At 41.0% G+C, this 27,535-nt stretch overlaps 1 protein-coding gene and 1 long non-coding RNA gene across 2 annotated transcripts; both read left to right on the forward strand.

Annotated features, from left to right (window-relative positions):
- The first annotated feature begins 426 nt into the window (after window positions 1-426).
- On the forward strand, window positions 427-8,761 carry psmd7 (proteasome 26S subunit, non-ATPase 7). Its single transcript, XM_022236299.2, has 6 exons — window positions 427-735; window positions 1,409-1,501; window positions 1,824-1,921; window positions 2,514-2,594; window positions 5,752-5,843; window positions 6,893-8,761. The coding sequence occupies exons 1-6, from the start codon at window positions 573-575 to the stop codon at window positions 7,383-7,385; spliced, it is 1,020 nt and encodes a 339-aa protein (XP_022091991.1). The 5' UTR covers window positions 427-572; the 3' UTR covers window positions 7,386-8,761.
- Window positions 2,777-4,919, forward strand: LOC147798782 (uncharacterized). The gene is made up of 2 exons (XR_015425686.1): window positions 2,777-3,658; window positions 4,256-4,919. It is a non-coding gene; the product is annotated as an uncharacterized LOC147798782 (long non-coding RNA).
- Window positions 8,762-27,535: the final 18,774 nt, after the last annotated feature.

Genomic DNA, 27,535 nt, shown 5'->3' on the forward strand with positions numbered 1-27,535 from the left:
ATTAAGCAAGTTTGCACCTGGCATCAGCCCTTCCCAACGGTATTCGGGCGCTGGGCGACGAGCGAAGATAATAAGTCGTTTAATAAATGTACAATTTTTTTCGCTTTGGCAGTAATACGCCTCCGTAGGATATGATGTTCACGCAGCGGTTGCATTAAATTTATATAGCGCCCTCGGGAGCGTGAATTTCTGTTGACAAAGAAAGAGTGAATAAAGTTCTTTTGCGTGAAAATCTACAAGCTGTTAGTATAATATTAGTGCTTGATGCCCAATATTCTTTAGTGCAGTTATTAAATCTTGCTTACAAATTAATAAGAATACTCTTTGTCTTTCGTGTACGTCCGTTTGCTTTTGCGCAACTTGCAGAGGCATTTTACTTTGTAAAACCAAACCTCACTCCCTACGCATGCGTAGTATTGAAACTCTTGAATGAAACTCGGCAAGTCATCTTGCATGCCTTTTCCTTCTGGGCTCGCACTCCTGCTATATTGTAGGCTAACGAAAGTTTTAGAGCTTACAAGTGGCTGTAAATTCTCTGCTTGTTACCTGTAAATGAGTGTTTCAAAGAAGGGATGCCCCTCCCGCAGTTAGAAATAAACAAGGTGGTAGTTCACCCCTTGGTGCTGCTGAGTGTAGTAGATCATTTCAACAGAATACGAAATCAGAAGAGAGTTGTTGGCGTTCTGCTTGGTGCTTGGAGAAAAGGGGTTCTGGATGTTTCGAACAGTTTTGCTGGTTTGTGTTTGCATTTGTTCCTTAAATTAAACATGGAGGAATAAAACACATGCTTAAAATGTGTTGATTGCTTTCGTTAGGTCGGTTTTACTTTTAGTGCAATCTTGACTCTTGCAAGTTTTTCGTAGGCCTTTCATCTGTTTCATTATTCTTGTCAGCTTGTAGGCCCTACTTAGGCCTAGGGGCCTGTGCATGTATCAAGTATATGTTATTGTTTTTTGTCTTATTTACGAAAAGTTTTAGGTGTTTATCCCCAGCCAAAGTTGGGCATGCCCAGACTGTGCCGAAAACAGTGGGCCTGCCCTAAATTGGCACTGGACAATTTGGGGGCAGTAGACAAAGCATGGAGGTAGGACCCCCAAGGACAAAGTAACGGCATTGCTGTTGTCCAATAGTGCAGCATGATTGACTGATGGTATAGATCCCCTAACTCTGCCCAACATGTATGGAATGTGTACTTTGCTTGGTAGGCCAAGCCCGAGTAACTAGGATTTTATAAATTTCTGTAGTTAACATTCAGTAAGGAAATGGTGGTATATAATGGTTCAGCAGAAGAGAGAATTATCTGCTGACTATCTTCACACCGAAGACAGATGATTCCAACAAGTTTCTCTGGTTTCATTTCATTCACTTTTCATGCTTACTGTTACCTTTGCATTGTGTTCTGTCTCAGTGCCTTTCGATGAGGATGACAAAGACAGTACAGTGTGGTTTCTGGACCATGACTACTTGGAAAGCATGTACGGCATGTTCAAAAAAGTCAACGGTAAGGTACTCGTAAACAGTACTTTAGCCCTTCGGCATCTACCCCTGACCCTCGACTAAATTCTCTTGGCACCCTGTTTGCTGAAACAAAATCCGGCACAGCTGGAATGAGAATTCTGCACAATGCAGCCAGAATTGAATTTATGCACTACGGTGTTTCAGAGCATTTGGTTACACTGTGCTTTGTACTACACAAACAAATCACATCACAACATATCTGGGGACCAACGTATAACATTGTGCTTAACATTTGGACTGTGTGGATGCCAGAGACGGTAATATGAACAAATTTGGCTCCATTCTTGTTCTCTTTTCCCCCACAGCTCGAGAGAAGATAGTCGGTTGGTACCACACTGGTCCTAAATTGCATCAGAATGACATAGGGATCAACGAAGTCATCAGACAATACTGCCCAAGTTCAGTGAGTCACAGAGTCCATTTTTAATTAAATTGCAGAGAATTCAGTGCAAATGCAGTATTAGATAGACTTGTAACAAGTTTCTTTGACAGTTTATGTTGATCTGTCAGAATTATAGTGTATCCTTTTCATATTTCATCAAAATTAAGTTACACTGACCAAAGCAAAGGAAACGATCATGCAAGTTTCTTTTTTTGTCATGTTTGAATGGCCTTGATGAGAGTATTTCATATGTGTGACACAGTCTGGGAATTCCTGAGGGGTTCTGAAAATATTTAACCCAGAGAAAAGGTTATGAAGCTTGTTTAAATACAAAATACTTTCACTGTAGCCACCACAGATCCTTAAAGATGCAGAAGGACATATTTGGGCAATTCCACAGAATGGAGGAAGGTAGAGCCCAGTTCCTGTGTACTTCCCATGGGGTTTGATGTCCCTTGAAAAGTTTAGGCACCAAGACTTTAGCGTTAGGTTTGTGGAGAGTGCCACAGTGTGAAGGATTCAAAAAGGAAAGAGGCTTCTAAACACCACCACATGGGGGCTTCAGATTAGGAAAACTGAGTGTGACTGTCAGCTTCTGTTTGGGGATTTGTAGGTTCTAGTAATCATTGATGCCAAGCCCAAGGAGCTGGGACTCCCATCAGAAGCATACATTGCAGTGGAAGAGGTCCATGATGTAAGTGATTTATCTTGTCTTTTACTTTGTATTGTCAAGGAAGCATTTCTAAATGAGACTGTTTTACCCAGCCTCGCGGCAGAATGCATTTTTTTGAGCACTTTAATGGCTTGCAGCTTTATGGTTGATGTTAGATTGAATGCCCACCTGTTCTTAGACCAGAAATGATGTAAATCTTCAGGGGTTCCATATAAGTGTAAGGTCACAATACTGGCCAACTTTCATGATGCAAAAAATGAACTTTAATTTATCAGATGATGTAACCATTTTCAAGCTATGTTTGCTTGAGATTATAGTTGTACATGTATTTGAGAGATAAATAAAGATAAATAATTCAGTGTAAATGCGAGTCTATAATTTTTATTCACGTTGAAGAGCAAATTTTAGTTCAAAATGGCGCCCAAAAATGGGACATTGCTTGAACAAAATTTAATGAACTCAACTACTTTACTTATAGCTCACGTATTTTATCACAATGGTCATATTTTTTGAGTTAAGCAATGAAGTAATATTTTGGCCCTTTACAAAAAAAAAAATAAATAAATCCACGCTCCAAAATGGCAGCTGAACCTGCGTTAACGTTCGTTTCACATCGTGTCCACCACACCATTCCATGACGAAAAGGGCCAGAATCATCATTTACAAGCCTCACCCTTACCTGTAAAAGCCATTTTTATTCGAAATGAGCTTAATAAACATCGTGTAAAATGTGTGCTAGACCATAATTACCCTCGAGGATGAGAAAACATCAGCATATCGATCGCGATAATTTTCGTGTCCATTTTGTAACTAACGTAAAATGTCCACATGTTTTAACTGGTGATCAACGCAGTCTGACTAGTGGTCGTACACGTGCAATGGTACCCTGCATGGATGACCTAAAGGTCAAGTGTTTTAGGCTCGATTACGTCTTTTCCGAGATAAAGCTATTTTAAGCACCGTGTCCACCGCGCGCCGCTTTCGCGTCTCTGTGTAACGAACGGAGAAAGTTGCTGCGCGTGAAAGCTTTCCCTCCAACAATCAGGAAAAGAGCAGCCAATATCCGGAAAAAGAGCAGCCAAAAGGTTTGTATCAACTTAAATAGAGTTTATTTTCTGTATTTTTTTGTGAAAAGAGGTCAGATGGCATTGTAAAAGGGAAGATTTTAATGGATAGTCAGTGGGTGATTTTTGGGCTTTGTCGCGGACCGCTTGGATGGTTTCGTGTGAATCGTGTCCATGTTTAACGAACGGAAGAAAAAAATAGTAAACATCTGAAGTCCCGCTTGAAATCGCAAAACGACAAATAATTTACACTTTTTAAGCTAAAGTCCATCACAAAAATGAACAAACTTAAAGAATAGCCTTGCCAAGTTTAAGAAATCATCAGTGTTTCACGTTCGTTACACACCGGCACTTTCGACTTCGCCCCATTAGTATTAAAAGTCGCCCCATTTGTCATCCAATAGTATGGGGGCGAGTTCGCAGTGAATTAAAAGTAAATGGAGCGAAGTTGATGTAACACGTAGGCAAGTGATGTTTACACAGATAGGGGAACTTGCCTTTGTGGAACCCCTGGGGTCTTGTTAGAGTTTTTTTTTATGTTTCTACAAATCAAGCCACTGCCGGTTATGTTAAAAAATTGTTCTATTTAAATTTTATTTTTCTTCTATCTTATTTCAGAAGCCAGAAAGGAGAAAAAGATTCAATGGTTGGATCAGATTATATGTCTGTAGATTCACATGTCCTTGTGAAAGAAGCTTTAGTAGTAATTAAATCAAAGATTATTCGATTTCAACCATTCCTGTTGCCATTTCTGTAATTTCAGGACCCCACAAGAGCCTGCCGATCGCCAGCTCACTCCAGGGGATATAGTTGTAGTCGCATTTGAAATTCATTTAATGAGATGTGCCATGTTCTTCAGATGGGATCGTCAGTGTATAGCCTCCATAATGAAATACAGTTTTTAAGAAACAAGATTAGAGTGAAAAATAAAATAGTCATTGACTCAATTTACTTGTTCCTCAGAATTGTTTAATGTTGCAAATGGTGCACATTTAAATATACATACATGTACTTAAGTTCACAATGTCAAAGATTTCAACTTCTGTGAAGCTCATGTGCAACCTTCTTGCATGCATGTAGGGCATTTAAAAATAGGCTGAAGTGGCTTATCAGATATGTAGATCACAGAGATGCTCCCAAGAAATGAAAAAGCATGTGCATGTATTCACACCTGCACATAGTAACATAGGCAATTTTCTGAAGGTGAGGCAACTACCTTGAGGGCTCCAGTAAAGCAAGTCATAATAAACTTGTCACATGAAATGTTAGCTTTGATTCGAAATTTTTGGTGTCCGTGTCATTTTTGTAACTAACGTTAAACTACAGGACAAAGATCTTTGAAATTGAGGGTATCTGTTCTTTGGTTGTCAATGATAATGTCCTCTTTGAAGTACTTGCAAGCTTCGCAACCAGCTGTTTTCCTCAAGTCATCAAACTGCAAATCATTTAAAATTGTTGTGTGTGAAAAAGTACACTTGTTAACGTTAGTTACGGTGTCCACCTTATTAAGATATCGTAAAATTAGTAACAATTAACATTTTTTTTAAAGATGACTTTCAGAAAGGAGGAAAAGCTTAACCACAACAATACAACTCCACATTGTTTTTCTTTGACTTTTATTATTGCATGGTTGACTGCAAAGTGGACACCGTAACCAACGTTAACTTATGAGGCCCCCCTCTACAGAAAGCACTGCACGGAAGAAAATTTCTTGGGCCGATTATCTTCCCATTGCTATTTTCTGATAGAAGGTGGTCCATTGTCATAATTTAAAAGTAAATTAAACACTTTTCACTAGATTGAATTTTTACCTATGTGTCCCATTTTTGTTGGCCAGTATTGTGTCCTTACACATAAGCGTTCAGAACCAGCTGATTTTAAATGTCATTTTTCAGTCTTGCGGAAGTGAAAGTCTTATTCTGAAAATCATGCAATTTTTTTCTTCACAGCTAATTTTGTGATTGTCGTCGATGATGACCAGAAATTGAAGGAATGTCAAAGTTCACAGGATAACAGTCGCATAGTCTGCAAAGGATAATAGAACTAGGCGACATTTAAATTTTGATTACACAATATTTTCAATGACAAATTTGTGTGATTCACTTTACCCACAGGATGGCACCCCAACCAGTAGGACCTTTGAGCATGTACCAAGTGAGATGGGGGCAGAGGAAGCTGAGGAGGTGGGCGTTGAGCATCTTCTCAGGTGAGGATTTCAGTTCTTGAAGTTCTGCTTCATGTAGGCAGTTTTCATCCTTAACCCATCTGATGTTTTCAAGGTGATCTGGTCAATGGAAAAGAAACAAAACAAACATGGAGCCCTTCTGGGTGTGCAGCACAGTGGAATAGCCTATTTGGTAGCAGTGGCATTGTCCAGAGCTGTGTATAGAGAGTTGCGACATGAGTGTCTCAATTGTTGGCTCCAAAATGGTTGATTATGCGTTTGATGGACCGTGACAATTAACACACAATAGTCTTTCAAAAGAGCTGTTCATTATGTGTGCTGTATTGCATATATAATGAACAGCCATTTTGGTTCCAGTCTGTAGTTGATGTTACTGTCTCTATATACAGCTCTGGCATAGTCTACCCTGTCACTTGTGTTCACTGCTAAATCCAGCAGGAGACAGTAGCTTCAGACCGCTTTTTAATTTTGTTGCAACTGACAGGGTTAGGGTACCACACATGGATTGATAAGTAAATGCAGCACTCTCTGTTGACAGTGATGATTTTGTATGTTTTGGTTTGGATGCAATTCATTAGTATGCCAAAACAGTTCAAGTTAAGAGCAGTGTTAGTAGTTGAGTCCATCTACCAGAAGACCAGACATTAGATCGTTCACAAGGTGGGTCACAAGTAATAGGGCAAACGTTGACAAAGGAATGCTTTTGTTGCTGTTCATTTGAATAGCTTGTGACTTGAATTCAGACTGGTGGGCTTGTGTTCATCTTGTGGGTCTTGCAGTGGTTACAAGGGGTCTCAACTAAAAAGTGGTTAGGTGGGCGGGATGGGTTTGATGTAGATGAAGCTTTGATTTCTTTGGTCGTTGAAAGTGGTTTATCAAACATTTATGATCCCTGTTCACCACTTCCTAGGTTGTACTGTGTTATTGGGGCGCGATCCCTGGCTACATGGTGTTTCAGGTTTAATGGCCTCTGGCTAGCGTCCCCCAAACAGATTGAACAAATATGAGTGCAGTTTCTCATTTGATCTTGGTAACTATTCCCCAATGTGTTATGGATTTCAATAATACAGGGATATCAAGGACACCAGCGTGGGCAGCTTGTCCCAACGCATCACAGGCCAGTTGCTGGGCTTAAAGGGCTTTTTCTCCCAGATGCAGCATGTCCAGAGCTACCTAGAGCAGGTGGCTGCCGGCAAGCTGCCCATCAACCACACCATCATCTATCAGCTCCAGGACATCTTCAACCTCTTGCCAGACGTCAACCTGCGGGAGTTTGTGCGCTCGTTCGTGGTGACCACCAACGACCAGATGCTAGTGATCTACCTGGCGTCGCTGATCCGCTCCGTCATCGCCCTGCACAACCTAATCAGCAACAAGGTGCAGAACCGGGACCTTGAGAGGCAGGAGGGCAAGCCCGAGGCCAAGGACAAGAAAGAGAAAGGCCAGGGAGACAAGGATAAGTCAGAAAAGGACAAAGATGACAAGGACAAAACAGACAAGGCCGGCGGCAAGGAAACCCCATCTAAGGAAGATAAGAAATCAGCAACCGGAAAGAAGAAGTGATGACAAGTGAATTTATATGTGTGTTTAAAGATATTAGGAGATCTTCTTTTGAAAAGGAAAAAAAAATGTTTTGTGTACAACCCAGCCATGTCAAAGATACAGCCTCAAGTTGCGGCCACATTGCTTCTCGATATTCATTCTGTTGAAATGTTTGGCAATTAGTGATACTCGGAGCTTGCATTGCTAACCACTAACACAGACAACTCCTTAGGATTCCACTTATCGAGGAGCACTATGTACTTGTTTCTCGGTTTCAGTTGGCAGTAACAAATCTTCTAACCTTAACCTCAGATTGTCATGCTGGATGTGACCAGGTGAAGGCTTCACACAGCTGACTGGTTGGAAATGCCGTGCTGCTGAAAAATGTTGCTCAGAGAAAAGCAGTATGACGACTGCAATTTCATTGTGATGTTTGCCATTTGTTACTGCGTGAACCGTTTGCTTTGCTGTCACATGGAAGTGAAGTGTGAACTCTGACTAGTATTGAATTGTAACGTCTAAGGTCTTTTCATGAAGGGGAGGGGCATGGGAGAGGGCGGAACACTGGTATTGGTAAAATGCTGTTTTGTCTCATCGGTGTGCCCCTCTCCTGGTCGGGTTCAGATATTCAGAACGTGTTACAGAAAAACAAGCACGTGTTGCGCTCCTTTATGACATCAATGGCAGTAGTCTCAAATGTACAAAATGTATTGTGGGGTTACTTGTGTGTCCATTCTCGGTAAGAACTTCATCTGGCGGACAAGACCTTTATTGCTGCATATTCGCAGTAAAAGATTTCCACTGCTCTGCTTATTTGCCAAATAGAGGAGCTGTCTGTTGATCATAATGACCAGCAGTATGTGCCCGTATGTTAAAAGCCTTTTATGAAAAAGAAAGGAAATTTTAAAAACCCTTTTTTTCTGAGGCTGAGGAAAACTGTGTTTAAGGTAACCCCTGCAGATTGTCTTGGTGAATGGGTTGAAAAGTAGTCATCACTTATATTTTGCAACCTTTTGATGTTTATCTGCATTGGTCTTCTACCTTAACTTTGATTAGCCTTGATGAAATTCTGGTTAATTAATTTGCATCATCGTGGTTATATTCACCAGTTTGATACATTTGTTCAATTAATTAGTAAAGGGATAAAATTGATAACTACTATAGGTCAAGCTTCATTTAAATTTTCATAATAAACCTTTGTGGCCACATAGGTTGATAAAAATTGTGGTCAGAAATCTTGCCTCCATAAAACAAGGTAGGTGAAAAGGTTGGGTAAGCATATACGTGTATTTCCTGATCTGTTGAAATAAGTGTCAAATGATAACCTTTTTCCCCCACGTTTGTCAGTTCACGTGAGACATTGTCATGAATAAATAAATAACTCAATGAGTAATACATATCTAGCTTGTCTACAGGTAAATCACCTGCTGTTTGAAAAGCTGTGTGTATTTTTTTAAGGAGAGTGGTAGCATAACAGAAACAAGTTGGGTTTGGGACATCCTTTACAAAAATTACCTTAGTAGTATGGATTCATGTGCATTTCATTAATGAGGTGACATTTTGTGGCATTGCCACAAGCAAGGAGAGGAAGGGGGCTTTCTGCAACAGAAATGTGACATTGGATTGAGCCCTCGGAAAGAAACCCTCATCGGAATTGACCTCTAGTAATGTACTGTTAAGAATTTAGATATTCAAGCTGTTCTTAACACTGAAACAAGCATTTGAGTTGGATACCAACTGGCCATATGAAATTACTGTCAAACAGTCTTGATGATGTTTGCTGTAACATTTGAGATCAAAGAATTGCCACAAAACAAACCCTAGCCCCTCGAAATTATCTGCCTGAAAATACACGTGTACATCTTGAAGCAGATGGGGGTGATTTCATGAAGTGATAATCACATCGTTGGAACAAGTTGCAGATGACGATGCTCTTATGAATTCAAAGAAATGTAATTTGATCACCGTGTATTTCTGAGTATGAACAGATGGCTTAAGACGGCATCCCAAGGGTGGGGATGGGATGGGTTGATTATTCAATGTTTTAGATAACACACTGCTAACTGTGTCCAATTGGTGAACAGAGAAAATTTATCAGTGCCATAGGCCTTTCAACAAAAAAATCCCACCCAGCGTTTTGGTTTTGTTTTTTTAATTTGCCAGAGATATACCTGGAAGGCTTTTCACCTCATATGCTTTTTCTTAAAAAATTTTTAAGTCGCAAGGCAACCTTATTTAATGCTATCCTAGCCTGGCAAAGTTCTATGATTAGTTCTAAGTCTTTAATGACTATATTAAAAAAAAAAGAGAGTTGTACATGTATATACTTGTAACGACAATTTCCAGTTGCCAAATGTATGGGAAAAAATCTATTTTGTTTATTCTGCAAAGAAATGATTGATTTCCCAAGATGAATTAATTGCATGTATGTTTACAAGTAATTGTGTGTGTACCAACCATTTATTTGGTATCAAAGTTGGGAGTCAATACAAAACGCAAATCGGTCACGTTTTTCTCGGTGTTTACCAAGAAAAATGACCAAGCTCGTGACGCACACGTTGTAAAATCTTGTCAAGTATTTCCATTCCTGTTGCAAAGATGCTTCTTGACGGGCAACACGTTATTTTTCTGAAAAAAGTACACGCACGTGACGCATCTCTTCGAATGATTACGTCATACATGTAATAACTCTCACGTGAAAGTTTATAAGGTGGTAATGCATGACACGCAGTGCCATTACGTCATCGTTCTGTTTTCACGGGCGTTGCCTCTCCGGCCGATTGGTCTCACTGTATTCGCAAAGCCTAATTGTCCACGCATCGTGATTAATGTGCTCAGGCAGAGAAATAGAGGCTGCATGCCTACTGCACTTTTCAAAATCGTACGATTCCACATTTCTCTCTTTTTTCCTAGACAATACCGGCTTCTCCGGGTCCTTATTCCACCACGGTACAACGCACGAACTTGTAAAAGTTGTATTTTGGAATTGACATCAACCCCGATCCTGAGACGTGCCGGTGATAAGGTCATAACACGTCATCAGGTGTCAAATAACAAGCAATTGAAAATTAGTATAAAATCAATCGTTAGATACCTGATCTTACTTTTTGCGGAAAGTTGTATAGAGTAAATTAAGGGCATTATTTTTTGTTGTGCAAAATCATGTTACCATTTCAAGGGTGAGCTACCCGTATACGTGTATGCATGGTGCAAAGCCAGTGGGGTATCCATGCATTTAGTCCATTTAATGACCCTTTTTTTGCTTGCATCCAAAACGAAAGCCCCCCCCCCCCATATCCCTGAGTGACCTATCCAGTTCGGGGGGGGGGCAATTTTCTGAAAGGCCAAAAGGATATGCTGGTACAGTCACTTTTTTAGCATTCCTACAAAAGAAAAACAAACATGCATTCATGTTGCATTGGGGCATGGAGGAAGGATTGGGGTCCATGATTGGGGTCAGTTCGTAAGTCCGACGCTTCGAAAGTCCGACGTCTGATTCGACGCTCGATACGAGCGCATGAAGGCGGCGCTATGAACAAGACTGGTTCCCGGTGTAAGTATGGTGTACTATTTATGACACATACAAATATTTTTAAGATTTCAAAAGTATTACAGTCGAAAAAATGCGTTTTAAAATTAGCGAAGTATCATACATCATTCTTACACGTAGTGGTATTTTGGATTTAAAAGATACTGGACCAGTGTACGAACTGCGCAGGTAGTCTGCTTGATTTAATTTTCCTAACAGGGTCAGTACCGTGGGCACGAGTTGGGTTAAATCGCGCTCACGGGCGACACGTCGCGCGGGCCCGCACCGTCCTTCATGTTTTCACAGTCAATTGCACTGACGCCATTTAAATCCGACACCTCGTTGGTCCGAAGTCAGATTTATGAGGTGTCGGGCCTATGAGGTGTCGGAACTATGAGGCTAGAAAAATGTCCCTAAATCCGACGCCTCATTATTTCGACACCTCATAAGTCCGAAAATTCGGACTTTTGAGGTGTCGGACCTATGAGGCATCGGATTTACGGTACGCACCCCGGCGTTGCATTCAGGCCTGCTGTACGGCACGATTGCAATTGTTTCTTCCGGACTGATTACACCGGTGAACACAAGTAGTAGGAGAGGGACAGTTCTGGACCACACGCCCCTTTTCACCCGGTTTTTGCTCAAAACCCTTGGGTACCTATACGACCCAAAAAACCGTCGAAACCATTTAAATGGGAAAAAATGAGAAAAAATGAGAAAATGCCGGAATTGTCGTGAAACCCCGGTTTTTGCTCAAAACCCTTGGGTAGTACATCGACCCAAAAATCTCGGGGGAATTCCACTAAACTTTTGACCCCGGCGCAGCTCGCTTGCTCGCTGGCTAAACAACTCGTGACAGAAATCCCACCCGAATAAAATGAGAAAAATTTTAGAAACCTATATATAAATAGAGACATGAGCAACCTTCTACACAGACCAATACTAAAATATTTTACTCGATTTATGAAGGCGTTTTTAGAAGATTTTGTCAAGCGGTATAACATCCCATTACCGGCACCTAAAAATAAACATCATACACGATTTGAACTAATAAACGCTATCAAAGAGGATCAAAAACAATTTAGATGTCTACCGCGTCAGTCGTATCGGCAGCTGTTGAAAACGGTACAAAAATATAATATTCCTTATGCAAACAAAGACAGATACGTCAAACAGGACTTTATCAATGCGATTAAAGCTTATACACAACCTCAAGAACTCGAGGAAGTAGACATTAAACGTATATGGCGTTTTAAAAATAATTTTCGTAATTGGGAGTTAATTCCTCGCTTCTATGAAGACGACCTCGTGCACTTTTTTGATTTTTACAAGCAGTTGATAGAGAAAACAGCGTTGGCTGAACTCAAAGAAATCGGGAGTTACAAATTACAAACACATCTTAAAGTGCGGTTTAGATTGGAAAAAATTGACGGAACGATTGACTATGGCACCTTTCCCTTTCAGAGTGATCAAGACGTAGTAACAAATAAAGCCGACGTTAAAAATGCACTTGCTAAGCAACGCGAAGAACAAATTGAACAGGTGGAGGCTCATTCGCGCAGAAAGGTTCGGGTTGGATCTTTTATGTCAACGTGGTTAAATATAATCCAGTGGGTTCTTCTTACATTCCGTTGCCTAAGGAACTGTTAGACAAAAAAGCAATCATAAACGTCCAAAACAAAGACCAAGAATGCATCCGATGGGCATTGAGAGCAGCTTTAAAGCTGTATTCAGACGGAGTCAAAAGTCAGCTAGAAACAAATTCAAAATATAAAATAAATAAGGAGTGGCCTTCGACTTACCGGTCAGAAGCAGACAGTCTAAATTTTACAAACATAAGCTTTCCAACACCGATTTCACAGATCCCTCGTATCGAATCACAAAATAACTTGGCGATCAATGTATTTGGTTACTCCAAAAAAGACGGTATTTACATTCTACACAAAAGCAAGCGGCCAGAAGAACCAATCAATTTATTTTTATTTAACAAAGGTGACGAAAATCACTACTGTTGGATTAAAAACTTTTCTCGGCTGACGGGCGATATCAATCATCACAACGGCAAAAAATACTGGTTTTTTAAATGCATGACACATTTTCAAACGGAAGAAAAGTTAGCCAGACACAAAGAAGATTGCCAAGGTTTAAACGTTCCCACGTGTAAAGTCGAAATGCCGGTCAAAGGCGAGAATATACTCAAGTTCAAAAATTACAAAAATAAACAAGACGCGCCTTTTGTAATTTACGCCGATTTTGAGTCTGTTTTAGAAAAATTACCGCCAGCAGACACAAACACGGTTAAAACACAGATTCACAGGCCTTGTGGGTACTCATACGCGGTCGTCAGATGCGATGGAGTTTGTACTAGTCGAAAGACTTACAGAGGTCAAGACGCGGCTGTTAATTTTGTAGGAAGAAGAAAAAATAAACGAAACGTTTAAAAACAAAGAGCCGTTGATTTGGAACGATCAATTACAAAAAATTTACGAACAATGTAATAGATGTTGGATCTGTGAAAAGTTGATAGATCGAGCAAAAGCGGGTGAATCTCACGGTCAATGTGATATTCCAAAAACACCAGAGACAAAAGAAGAAAAAATAAAGTTTTGTCGTATAGTTAAAGTTGAAGGCAAAGAATGCAAAGAGTTCAAAGAGTGGAAATGCTTAGATTGCAAAAAGCCCATCAACAATTTTAGAAAGGTTAGAGATCATTGTCACGTGACGGGGAAGTACCGAGGTCCAGCGCACGCTAGTTGTAATCTCAAGTTAAGAATAGTGCCCGATCAAACACCTATTCCGATGATCTTACACAACTTGGAGAAATACGATGCACATTTAATCATGCAAGGCGCTCACGAATTTTATGGGAAATCAATTAAGTTGATCGCTAAAAATATTGAAAATTACATTTCGTTTTCTTTTGGCCAACTCAGATTTTTAGACTCCTTTCATTTTATGGCGGCTTCGCTAGATCGGTTGGTTAAAAATTGTTCACCCGATGATTTCAACTTACTTTGCGAAAGGTTTACAAATAATAAAAGCGCAGCGAGTACGACTGAAGGGAGGACGAATGAAGTGAGTACGAGTGTAGCGAGAACGAGTTTACTCTTGGAAAAGGGAATTTACCCCTATGAGTATATAGACTCCTTTGATCGGTTTCAAGAGAGACGGCTCCCACCAGTAGACGCTTTCTATAGCTCTCTGAAGCAGGGAGGGATAACCGAGCAAGAATACATTCGTGCGGAGAAAGTATGGGAAGCCTTTGGCTGTCAAAACCTAGGCGACTACCACGACCTATACGTGGAAACGGATGTGCTATTGTTAGCGGGTGTATTTGAGAACTTCCGGAAGGTATGTAAACAGCACTACGGCCTTGACCCGGCCAACTATTATACGGCGCCAGGCCTTTCGTGGGATGCCCTCTTAAAACACTCTGACATCCAATTGGAACTACTGACAGACATCGACATGCATTTGTTTTTTGAAAGGGCCAAAAGAGGTGGTATCTCGAGTGTGGGTGCAAAGCGATATGCGAAAGCTAATAGTCCAGAATTACCCGATTACGACCCCAATAAGCCAGAGTCACAGATTATGTACCTAGACGCAAATAATTTATACGGCTGGGCGATGAGCAAATATCTGCCCGTAGGGGAATTTACCTGGGAAACAGACTTAGAAAAATTTACTTACTATTACATCCAAGAGTTGCGACTAACTGACGACTACGGTTACATGTTTGAGATCTCTTTAGATTACCCGGAACGTCACCATGACAAACACAATGACTTTCCACTTGCACCCGAAAATATGACGGTCCCGAACGAATGGCTTTCGAGCTATCAACAGGATTTAATTGGTAATGGCGAGCAAGTGACCTCGGTAGACAAACTAGTGGCCACTCTCAACACCAAACGAAAATACGTGGTTCACTATAGTACATTACAAAAATATCTCAAACTAGGGTTGTGGATCAAAGAAGTTCACCGGGTACTGCGTTTCCGTCAAAAGCCGTGGATGAAGAGCTACATCAACAAAAACACGAAATTACGCAAGAAAGCAAAAAATGATTTTGAGAAAGACTTTTTCAAATTGATGAACAATTCGGTCTTTGGCAAGACGATGGAAAATGTTAGATATCGAATTGACGGCCACCTCCTAAGGGACGAACAAGACGCAGACAAATACAAAAAATTAACTTATAAACCGAATTATAAATCGATGGTGCCATTTGAGGATTGTTCTCTTCCATTTGTGGAGATGTACCGAACCAAAACAAAATTAAATAAGCCGATATATTGCGGTGTAAGTATTCTCGATATCTCAAAAACGTTAATGTACGATTTTTATTACAACGAACTAAAATCAACTTTTGGTGAAAAAGTAAATTTACTTTATACGGACACTGATTCTCTATTAGTTCAGATCGAGCAAAGCTCTGACGATTTAACTGGTTACCTAAACGAAAAGCGCCATTTATTTGACTTTAGTAATTACCCAACTGGTCATCCGCTTTATAGCGTCAAAAATAAGAAAGTCATAGGCAAAATGAAAGACGAGTTTGGCGGCAAAACAATTTTAGAAGCCGTTTGTATCAGGCCAAAAATGTATTCAATTCTGACGGTCGATCACAATTTAAAGAAGGCGAAAGGGGTTTCCAAGGTAGTAACTGAGAAAAGCTTGACCCACGAGATGTATAAAAGCTGCCTATTTGACAAAACGCATTATTGCAATAAACAACAACTATTTAGATCGGATAAACATCAAGTGTTCACCATTTCACAAAATAAACTTAGTCTGTCACCTTTAGATACAAAGCGCTACATACTATCAAATGGAATCGATACGTTGGCTTACGGGCATAAGCTAATTCGGTAATTCGGTATCCTCGGGTACTACCTGAAGTTCCTCTTTGACGAAACTCCTATTCGGGCCGTTTAATAGGTAGTACAATGTTGGGCCCGTTTTGACTCTCTTGCCTTTCACCCGTTTAAATTGACTAGTTCGCTTTTCAATTTGGTAGACATCCACTGACCAGATCGGATCCGTTGCCCTTCTGACGGTGCCTCCCTCTTGCTCGCCCGGGTAATAGAGGTACCTGATGACCGCGTCTGGAGGAAGTTCTCTTTGGGTAGTTCTTACAGGTGTACTCGGTTCTTGTTTCACTTCGCTCGCTAATTTTATAGCTTCTGCAGGAATGGCATCGATTAACCGCGTTTTTTCCTCGTTTAACGATTTCACGACCTGGGGCAAACGCACCACCCATTCCACGTTACGCACACCCACGTTTAACATTTCTTGAGCGTATTGGTGGCCGAATAACCTTTCGGCTAAAGTGCGGTTAAACTTTCCACGATTCCTTGAGATCTGTGTACCCCAGGTTCACCCACTTGAATTTGTACTTTATTTTTTGTCATTAACCGTTTGAACTCGCCTTTGAATTCAGACCCCGAGTCTACCATTACGAATTTGGGCCAGGTTAAAGGTGATCGCTTGAAAATTTTCTTTATTGCTTCACGCACTTGTTCGGCAGTTTTACTGGTCAACGGTTCTGCTTCTTTATACCGGGAACCCACGTCTACCACGGTTAAAGCGTACTTAAACGTTTTCCTTTTACCTCGGTCCCAGGGTAAATACAAAACGTCCATTTGATGCGCGTAATTAGGTTCGACCGATTCTGATTGCAACGTTGTGGGTCTTGGTACGTAATGTGGTGCGGGTAAATATATTTGCCAAACGGCCTGCTTTTTTAGCCAGTTTCTAATAACTGATTTGTCTGCACCGGTCTTTTCGTGTAGACGATCTACCGCGCTTTCTCCTCGCCAGTAACCCTGTGGACTGTAAAATAGTTTTTTAAAAGTTTGGTCCATTTTAAAAATACTAGTTTTTAAAGTTAAGCGTACCGATAAGCTAGTAACCCGACCAAGGCCGTCCCGGATATAATCCAAACAAACTCGCGAGTTTGTTGATCTTCGGAAGGTTCGTAAAAATCGGACAAAGTAGGCTCTGGCGGTAACGGGGTAATACTCTTACCGGTTAATTCCGAATAAGCCCGCAACGCTTCGTCCACGTTTACAAATGTCTGCTGGCTCTTGCGTTCTTGTCGCATTCGTTCGTTCAAAAAGTCTAACATGCGTACGCGTTTTTGTTCCCATTCTTGTTTTGCTTGTGCCAGTTGCTCTAACGCGAGGTCGTGACGCTTTCGTTCTTCGTCGACATTACTTTTTGATAAACTGCTAAATAAAAAATTTGAGCCCGTGAATGCCAAGGCGTTTACTATCGCTCCTCCAACCATCATCAAAGCACTAGCCATTTTTAAAATAAGGTTACTATTATATAAAAGTAAGATGTACACCAAAAAACTTAACCCGAGTCGCAGACTTAAAGTTCCTCGCGCGATCAAAGGCGAAAGGAGGGAGGTAACCATTACGCACAACCCGAGCACCATAGACGCGGGCCACACGTTAAACGTAAAATTTCCCGCTTTAGGCACTGACGACGTCATTGTACCCGGTACGGCAAAGTTGGCTTTTAAACTGGATTTAGACGGCGGTTCGGACGACAACCGGACGGTTTATAACAACGTAGCGAGAAACCTGGTGTCGGAAATAAATGTGAGTCTCCAGGGAAATAAGATCGTAAGTTACCGGATGCTGACGTATTTCACAATTTCAAGGACAATTGGTTACCCCCGTCGCAGACCAAAAATATGGCGTATTTTGGACTAGAGAAAGAAAACGTAGCCAAGATACGTCTTGGTGCTGACGATAAAAACGAAGCCGCAAACGACGGCAAGGACAAGACAATTGCCGACGCTTTTAAAAATCGTTACGCAATTCCACTGGACACGCCTATGTTGACGGATCATACCCCATTTTATCCTTCGTTTAAAGAGCCTCTGACGTACCAACTGACTTTTAACGGACACGACAAAGTGGTCAACTCGTCAGATACCGCCGCGGAGTACTCCATTTCAGATCTTACCTTGGAATACGAGGTAGTTACCAATCGAGACTTGGCGCAAACCTTGAGAAACAAGAAGACGATGTATTATTTATTCGACCGGATTCACTCTTGGAAGAATCAAGCGTTAAACAAGAGTGACACGCTATGGAACATAAGCATAGACCAGACGATCAAGAGCTTGAAAGGAATTTTGATCCTGTTTAAAGACCCGACGACCCGCAACCCACAAAAATTTTATAATCCGCATATCACAAAGACGATTGTAACGGTCGAAGGTAGACCTAATCAATTGTACTCGCAGGGTCTGTTTGAATATCAACACTGGAACGAAGTTACTAAATATTTTGGCGATTCGGATAAAGAATTGGCTAGAGGGGTCGTCTCGGATATATCCTTGTTGGGAGTAGACATGGCGGACTACCTAAAGGATAAGTATGGTCTGTGGCTCGACTTCCGCAGTTCCGACGACAATTCCGCTCACGGATCGGGCAGACCTCTCGGTGGAGGCGGGGACATATCTATACAAATGGAACGAACGGCCGAAACCGCAGGACCGCTATGTACGTATTCCTGGTGATGGATTCTCAACTAACGGTGGAAGACGGAAACTTCAAGAGTTTAGTTTATTAAAATTAAATGAACGAGCAAGCGGAGCGAGCGAACTACGAACGAAGTGAGAACCAGATGTTTAAAAATCCTCACTGCGCCTTAATCGTGGGCAAAACTGGGTCGGGTAAAACTCAATGGGTTCTAAATCTTTTAGAGACAGAATATCGTTTTGCGTTTGAAGCTATCGTGATCATCTGTCCGACGCTATTTAAGAATAAAACGTATCTGGACAGGTTGTGGGTGTACAGCGACGAAAACGTTTATCTTTGTGACCTAGATAGGGAAAGACTAGAATTAAACGAGGCAATAGAACTTTATCAGAGAGTATTCGATGGGATAAATACTTTATTTATTATCGACGATTGTGCGGCAGATCAATTTATCAAGTATCGAAAGAAATCTAAGGTAAGCAATACGTGTGCTTTGTCTAAAATGGCGTTCTCGGGTCGACATTATCTTCATTCGTGTTGGCTACTAACGCAAAAGTATAATTCCGTTTTAAAAGACTTCAGAGAAAATACCGCCTGGACCGCAATATTCCACTGTAAAGATAGATCTTCATTCGATCAATGTTTAGACGAAAATGATATAGTGCCGGACGAAAAGAGAGAAGAGGTTAAAAGGCATCTACGTGACGTTCGGTTTAGCAAATTGATATTAAATACAGAACCACCCGCGAATTATTTCGTTCAATAAAAACGATAAAAATTTTTAATTACCTTTGTTAAATAATATGATCGAGAACAAGAAATGTAAAGCGTGCCGTTGTCTCCTGGACTTGGCAAACTTCTCTATACAAAGAAGTGGTAAAGTTAATTTGACCTGCGACAATTGTATTGCCAAAGTGCGCGCTAATCAAGAAAAAAATACGTGTTCACATGGGAGACAAAGATCTCGCTGTAAAGAGTGTGATGGAAACGGTATCTGCAACCATGGAAAACAAAAACATAATTGTAAGATTTGTTTTGATCCAATCAAAGTGACGATTCGAGGTTGGATTCGCCATTGTCGCCAATCAGATAAAATGTATAATCGGTTTGATCCAGACCGATTTATTGATACGGATTTCTGTCGCAGGCTAATTGAAGATTACCCCCATTGTTTCTACCCGGACTGCGAGGTCAAAATGCAATTTATAGACAATAGAGACGATCTTTGTACTATCGAGCGGCTAGATAATAAAATCGGGCATATTAAATCGAATTGTGTCCTCTGCTGCTTAAAATGTAACAACGCTAAAAAGAGCGATAAGTTAATTGTTACATCGTATAAAGATTTGAAAGCTAGTTCTTAACTAGTTATTTATTTGCTTTAATTTGCCTACCTTTGTTATAACTGGGCTACATCAGCTCGGTTATAACCAAATTTATTTCAGTTATAGTAAATAAGCAACAATGCTACAATACGTAGAGCTAGTTATTCAATTTGTTATCGCAGTCAACTTGACTTATTATACGATCGAGTACATACGACTAAAGCATACCTACAACGAATTTAAAACGTATATAATAAAATGGACGATATTAAATCTATACTGGCCGATTCAAAAAGCGAATCAACTGAGCACCAACCAAACGTTAAAGACAGACTTTGCGCAATAGCTGCCTCGAGTGAGAGTAAAAAATACTTAGGCAAAGAATACACGATCAAAGAAATTGAGTCTCTGCCACCAAAAGATCAAGAAAAACTTTTTAACCTCTACGAAATTAAGTTTGGGAAAGAAATCGTTAGAACTCTTGGTCACGCTATTTTCAGTTTGTATTCTCGCCTGCTAGGAATAGCCACTCCGTTTGATCTACTCAGGATTCAACGTCAACTTAAAATCAGAGGAAGCGCTTACTAAAGACCTCAACGACGATCCGATTATAAGTCAGACCATGGGTAGACTACTTACTGAAATCCGTTACAAGTACGGAGTTTACCTATCGCCACTTACAACTATGCTGATTACCACTAAACACCTAGAATTCAACAAAAGTTCTATTATATTAAAAGAAGATGTCAACAGAAACGGAAGTGAATCAGCAACAGAACAACAGCGAGAACGAGGAGAGCAACCAAATTCAGAAGGCAGTTAAGTCAGTTACTAAAGCTAAAAATCCGAAGCGCGTAGAACAAGGTAAGAAGTTAGCCGAGCATAACAAAAAGATGAAGCAACAACTCGTTAAGATGAAACTAGCGGGCGAAGAAAGCAACGAAGAGGGCAATCAAAATAAGATCTATCAAACGGTTACAGAGAACAGAAGCTTGATACTCGGTGGACTGGGCATCGCGGGGGTTGCGGTCTACTTAATTTGGAGAAACAAGTCGAGCAGTTCACGACAAGTTAGCGTCCAACCAAAACGAGTAACAAACAAAGAACCAGATTTGGTTATGGATTGAATTTAAGAACTCCTTATTATTAAATATGAGTAACGCTAAATCAATCGACGTAAACGGAATCGCAAATACGGTTTATCACGGTGTCGTCGTTTCAGGAATTTCTATTGGTTACGCCATGCTATCGAGCAAACTATTTAAAATAAAACCACCGGATCTAAATAGATTGTCTGCCGAAGACGCGTTAAAATTAACCGCTTTGTCCAGTGGCGCGCTAGCCACCCAGGGTTGGTTGGTAGCGCAAGGTATTCTGCCCGCTAGCCTACCCACCGCTTAAAAAAATATAAAACATATACTATAAAAGAAATGGCAGAAGGAGGACCCGATCCCGAAGAAATACCTCTCTTGGACGATCAAGATCAAGAAAACGACCAAGAAACGTCCTTTATTGAACCTGGATTTGACGATACCAACACTTCATTTAATGAACTAAGAGTAGGAACAGTACCAATTGAACAAAAAGAACCTGTATTGGACGAACCATATGGAGGAACGGTAACAACAAAACCGATTAAACCAAAATTGGACACAAACCCAAGACCGATAACGTTACCCGGTGTTCCTTTAGAACGAGGGCGAGCGATATTCATAACTCACCCGATTGTAGAAGACTTTTACCGGTATTTTCAACTCGCCGGAAGAGAAGATGTACCGTCGGTACTTCACTATGAAAAGTTTGATTACCGCAGAGGCGTAGGTTTATTTTACAAACGCGAAGGCAAATACGGTGATGTGCTATTAACCAGCAAAAGAAATCCAGATTTTGTCGTCGGTCTTAAAACAATCGTCCAAAACGCCAAAGCTGCTGGATACACCGGAACGGGTGAAGCGCAAGATTTTATAAGATACAAATTAGGATTTAAAAATTTTGGAAGATCGGTGCAAAAAGCTGAATCAAAGTTAAAATCCATTCAACCCGAGAGCATTCCAATGCAAGAGCTACCGAAAATATCGGATCAAGTAAGTGAAATCGTAGAAGAGCTCACCCAAGATACAAACGTTCAAACAGAAGGATTAAACTATAGAGAGCTCTTAGGATTAGACAAACAATTGCGAACGATTAGAGGACAGATACGATTAAACGAAGCTAAAATTACAGAAATTCAAGAAGAAATAAGTAGTCTTGGGACTTCTGAAGATTCGGATCGTTTACGTGACTTGCAAGATCAACTCGAAGGACTACAAGCTCAAAGAGACATATTAAACGGTCAACTCAAAAGCCAAATATCGCGAATTAAAGAAGTAATTAGTTACGCTTTACATTCTGATGACACCCTGGGTGATAAGATTCGAACAGTATTTAGAGAACAAGGCGTCACAATCGTGAGCATTTTAACGGCTTTTAGTTTAGCTGTGAGCACCATCGTTAGTAGTATAGTAGCCAGCGTCAGAGCTGTTGGAACTCCTAAACCAACGCCCGAACCTGAACCCGCACCTAAACCAACGCCAGCCCCTCCCTCCAAAGGCGGGGTCACCGATTGGATCAAACGTCAACTTTGGAACCTGGCAAACGTATTGAAGAAACTCGGGTTGAAGGCTTTAGACGCTTTGCCAGGGATCATAGGTAGCATTTTGAGTTGGATTTTTAACGTGGCGAGTAAAGCGGTTGGATGGGTGGCAGAGCACGTTTGGACCTTGTTCGTGGGCGCGGGTGTTCTGCTTTTGACATACGTGCAAAAGAATGGGTAAAAAGGACAAAAAAAATAAATAAAAATTCGTCCCAAATTTGGGGCGAATTTTTTTTTTTTACGCCTTAATTCAAAACGTTTAAGTGAAAACCTTGTATAACATAAACCCAACGACACCCACTGCAACGGCTCCGACGGTTAATGATAGTTTCTCTTCGTTGTGGGCGTCTAAGGGTTTGCTTAAAACTGGCTCCCTCCTCGGTAACAATGCTGGTGGTTCTGGTTGAATCGCTTCTTCGTTAAAATCACCTTTCAAACTCCCTCCGTTATTCAAACTCGGTATGTATCTAGTCTTCATATCTGCAGTCGCGACTTGTAAATTATTGTTGTATCCCTCAAACGTGCCGATGCGTAAGTCCATGTCCGAAGGCACCAGGTACAAACCCGGGGCGACTACGAAATTCAACGGCGTTTTTGCGTATTGTAACGAATCTTGATATTGGTCGATCGACTGTTCGAGATCGGGACCCGAATTAATTAAAGATTCTACAATCGTAATAAATTGCCGTCGCGCGTCTAATCCGGTGCCGGTGGCCAAAACGCTGGTCTTGGTCTGCGCCTGTGCCCCTAGTAACGCGTAGACGTAAGCTCGAATTGATTCATTTACCTTGGTGATTCCCACGTCCGTCAAACGAGACTTTTTAGGAACGAAGTCCCACCAGGCCAAAGTTACCGCATCTGACTGTGAAATCCAGGTAACCGTGTATGTGCTCGCGTGACCAGAGCCTTTAGGTGGCTTCGCCCATCCAAATCCCATGTAAGTAGATCCCGCATATTTACCGTTGGTCACGTGTAAGTCGTGCGCGTCGTAGTTTTTACCCGGAACAGGTACGTATCCATTGTCGTAGTAGTAAGCTGTGCCTAATCCGTTCGACAAAGTGTCCCTCGTTTGTTTATACGATTTATTCGGGTCTACTCCGTATAAAAGGCACGTGTCGGTAAACTTCCGATGGTCGTAATTATTGTGTAACGCGTCATATACGTCGTCGCTCAGAATGGGCATCACGCAGTCGTAAAATGTTTTTCCTACGGTGTAATACACGTGAAAGTTAAATAAAGCCGAGACGTACGGATTAGGGTCGGACAGCAGATCAAAACCCACACCGCAGGCCGTCGTCGCGCAATAGACCGCGAAATTAAATTGATTTTGGTAAAACGATATCGCCTCGGCAGACCACCTATTTACTGCTTCATCCGTAGTTACTTTTGGTAATTTATACGCGTGCGTTAAATTTGGAAACTCGGCTGTAAAGGAATTGTCTTCGTTTACTAAAATATTTAGACTACTAAAATTGCCTCCCATTTATTTTACCAGTCTTTTACAGGTGCCGTTGGACAGACCAAGTTTTGATAAGCGGGTGGTGATTCTGATAATTTTGAACACCTTAAACATTCTGGTTTCTCTTCGTATTTAACCGACTTTGTAAAACTTATTCGCCAAGTTTTTTCATAAGATCTTTTTTTAAAACCGCCGCCCGTTCGTTGGCTAGCGCTTCTGCTCTTTCGTTGACTTGACGTTCAAATTCTTCTTTGGTGTGAGCTTTAGTTTCTTCCAATTTTGTAGACGTACGCGATCTGATCTTTTCTTTCATCTCGTTAAACTTTTTCAGCTCGGATAAAATAAGGACAAATTCTTCCTGGGATATGTCACCGTCTTCAATCGCGTGAGATACGTATTCTTCGATGGTATTTAATTTAGCGTCTGCCAAAATTCGAATTTGGTCGTGTTTTTTAGTTTTGTGGGTGAGTCTACGGGAGGCGTACTTTAGAATCGCGTAAGCGCCAAACGCACCGATAGCGATGCCTTCCATCACAAGCCCAACGGGACCGGTGATCACTCCCAAAATGGCGGGAATGCCTACTGCTGCCGATGTGGCGCCCAGTGCTTCTACTCCATATTCCACATATCCGAGTGCGTTAAAAGTCGTTTGATCTTTTTGTAACTACTTTCCCTCGCGTCGCGTTCTCTTTGGATTTGAGATTTAATTTCTTCGATCTTTCTTAGCCTGTAAACCTTTGTCTCCGCTTGTTCAACCGAGTTTAAAGTCAAATCTGGGTGTTTACTTAAATCTGGATATACGTTAGTCGTCATCTTTTATAATTACGCGTTTTAAAAAATGTCTAACTCGATTAAAATTTTGCCGATGTTATTCAAGAGCTCACCTCTGTCGTTTTTAACAGAAAAAGTCAATTCACTGATGTTCCTGTCGATTAACTTTTTAGGCGTTTCACAGTGATTACGGGTGCGAGGCTCGGTAGCTATCACGTACAGCAAGTCTAAAGTCCGCCCGTTATAAAAGTTGTCAAATGTATTTAATTGTTTGCAATGAATAAACGCGAGTTTCAAGGGGTTTAAATCGTACTTGCCTTCGTAAATAACGTTGGTAAAAGTTTTATTTTGGGTAAGTTTAATAGCTTGGACACTTCTTTGTTTAGTTGCAACTTGAGATTGGGGTCCGTAATGGCCAAAGTGACCCGTCTAGATTCCGAGTGAACCTTAAAAGAAACGCCCGGTACCGAGTTTAACAAAAAGTGAAACCAGTCTATGCCATAATAACCGGGGGATACCACGATGCTTCCTCTTTGTCCCTCGGGTAATGGTTCAGATGAGCTTCGAGAATAAAGTCTGTCGTATATAGGCCCAGTTAGCCCCGTCAAAGACAGTCTTTTAGTTAATTCTCTTTTGGGTCTCCTGGGGGAGTTGGTGGTGGTGGTAGGTCGAGTCGGGGGATTCCCTTCGTAGATTTCATCTAAAGCTTGTCTTTGCCCCTCGAGCAGTGAAGCTGATTTAATTTTTTTATCGTCGAGATCAAAAGCCAAATGAGCTCGCGTTTCTGATGGTTGTCTTTGGTTTAACTGATCTTCTAAAGCTGCGATTTCTTGGTTTAGCTGCTCAATTTTCATCAGCGATGATTCTGATTTCTTCCGCTAACTCGCCTCTTTTATTTGCTTGGATCAATCTGGATTTAGTTGTTTGTACTAATTCTGGATTGGGAGATGAGTCCGTTCTTTCCACTGAGGGTATACCGGGCGGTCGTTCGCCAAGTACCCCCGCTGGCCTACCGTCCAAGTTTGTATCCCACTCAATTTCAGTGGCGTTTGTTACGTTAAAATATCCAGCTTCAAACTGAATATTCTTTACTCGGACGACTTTGTCGCCTTTGGTGTTGTTGATCTCGTTTTTCAATCTAAACGTCTGCGGGTTCTCGGTCAAGTGAAAAGTGTGCGTCTCCATTTTATTATATACGTTTTATACGTCTTGTTTTGCGAGGTTAAACTTCTCCATAGCGTTTTTCCAATGCTTATCCGAGACTTGAAAAAGTTTTTTAACTTCAGATTCGATTTCCCCGGTTACGTCTTGATAACAGACTGCAATTAAAGCCTCCAACTGTTTACCTCGAGAGATTTTACCGTTTAAAACTTGGTTCAACTTGTATTCTATTTCACCCGCTTCGCCGTTTTGAAAACAAATGTTATACTTCTGCAACGTTTTTCTCGATTTTGGTGGCTTGGGTTTCCTCCAAACGTAATGCTTGTAGTATCGATCTCCCATTTCTGCGGGGGTGTACGAGGAAACCCATCCAAGAATTTGACCACAATTTGTACACACATATCTTTCATCTATTTCAAATATTTGGTGGTTGCAAGGCGGTCTCGGTTTCACATTTGTCGTTGCCCCAATTATGTGTACTTCCTTTAGATTCAACAAGTGACAAAGTTCTGCATCAGTCATTTTATATAAGGATTTATTTATTTAAAGTAAAAAAAAAATTAACCCCGGTTGTTACCAACCGAGGTTAAATTGATTTTTCAAATTTAATCTTCTTTTAATTCAAATCCGCTAAACGCTTGCAACGCCGACTTACTCGAAATTAGACCGTCGTTTCTAATTTTCAACATTGCCGCTGTCACTCTATACCTGACACTGGCTTCGCAAGACAGTGAACCGTGGGTACCGTAGTATACGTCTTTTGCACAAATAAATGATTGCGCGTCGCATCTCTTATTGATAAATTTATCGATATTTGACGAGTCGATGGATCTTTTTTGGTGATCAAATAGCGAAGCATAGGGATCTAATTTAACGTAAATTTGGTTTTTAGCCGTATAAGGCGGTTTAACTACATATTCGATTTTGTTCAATTCATCGATATCGCGACTGGCTTTGTAGGCATTTACGGTGTTAGACGGGAGATTAGACCCTTGAGACTCGATAAATTTATAAACGGCCAAATTTATGTGATCGAGTACGCTTGCCGTGGGTGATTGTATCTGGTAACAAATTTGACGGCCCTGGGTATTTTCGAACGTTTTATCTCGAGTGCCATATTTGTAAAGTGGGTTTATATCGTAACAGCGTTCTGTCGTCATAATCAACAGGCGTTTGTTTTGGTCGTTGTGATGGTAAAAAATGGGTGAAGTGTAGATCCCTTCTTTAACCACGGGATTTAAAATGATTAATTTACTCGGGTCAAAGGGGCCATAGGTAACATTGGGATCACAGTTGTCGGCATTTAGACGCTCGTGGTCGTCTGAAACGATAAATACTTGAGTTGACATGGTTCTTATTTTTCCAGCTTTGACTAAAATTTTTCTCATTTTATTCGGGCGGGATTTCTACTTTAATTAAATGTTCGACGTCAGCGTTGTGTTCAATAATTAATCCAATTTTGTATAAGTCCGCGTCGAGTTTAGTAGCTGAATCGGGCAATGACTCGTTTTGTCGCGCGTGTCTCAGCTTTTTATGCTTGCCGTCTACGAGCACCACGTGATCCATTCCTTCCAACTCGACACAATTTACGCAGCAGGTGCAGTACGTACAACCAAAACATTCGATACAATTGACACAGTCGTAACAGTCCTCGCAACTGTCCAAGGCATTCGAATTTCTGCAGTCGTATGAATTAAAACAAGCCGTGCAATTTATACATCTACCGCAATCGTCGCTGGTGAGGCAATCCTTACATCTGACGCAATCTTGGCACTCAAAACAATTGCGACAT

Source organism: Acanthaster planci, linkage group LG06 (genome assembly GCF_054643075.1).
Source record: "Acanthaster planci isolate LZ-2023a linkage group LG06, COTS_SCS, whole genome shotgun sequence".
In the NCBI taxonomy this organism is placed as follows: domain Eukaryota; kingdom Metazoa; phylum Echinodermata; class Asteroidea; order Valvatida; family Acanthasteridae; genus Acanthaster; species Acanthaster planci.

Bases quoted from the DNA above. Each gene is read 5' to 3' on its own strand.
- psmd7 (XM_022236299.2), top strand. From the start codon at position 573: ATGCCCCTCCCGCAGTTAGAAATAAACAAGGTGGTAGTTCACCCCTTG. The intron at 736-1,408 runs GTTTGTGTTTGC...GTTCTGTCTCAG, and splicing joins TGTTTCGAACAGTTTTGCTG to TGCCTTTCGATGAGGATGAC. The intron at 1,922-2,513 runs GTGAGTCACAGA...GGGGATTTGTAG, and splicing joins GACAATACTGCCCAAGTTCA to GTTCTAGTAATCATTGATGC.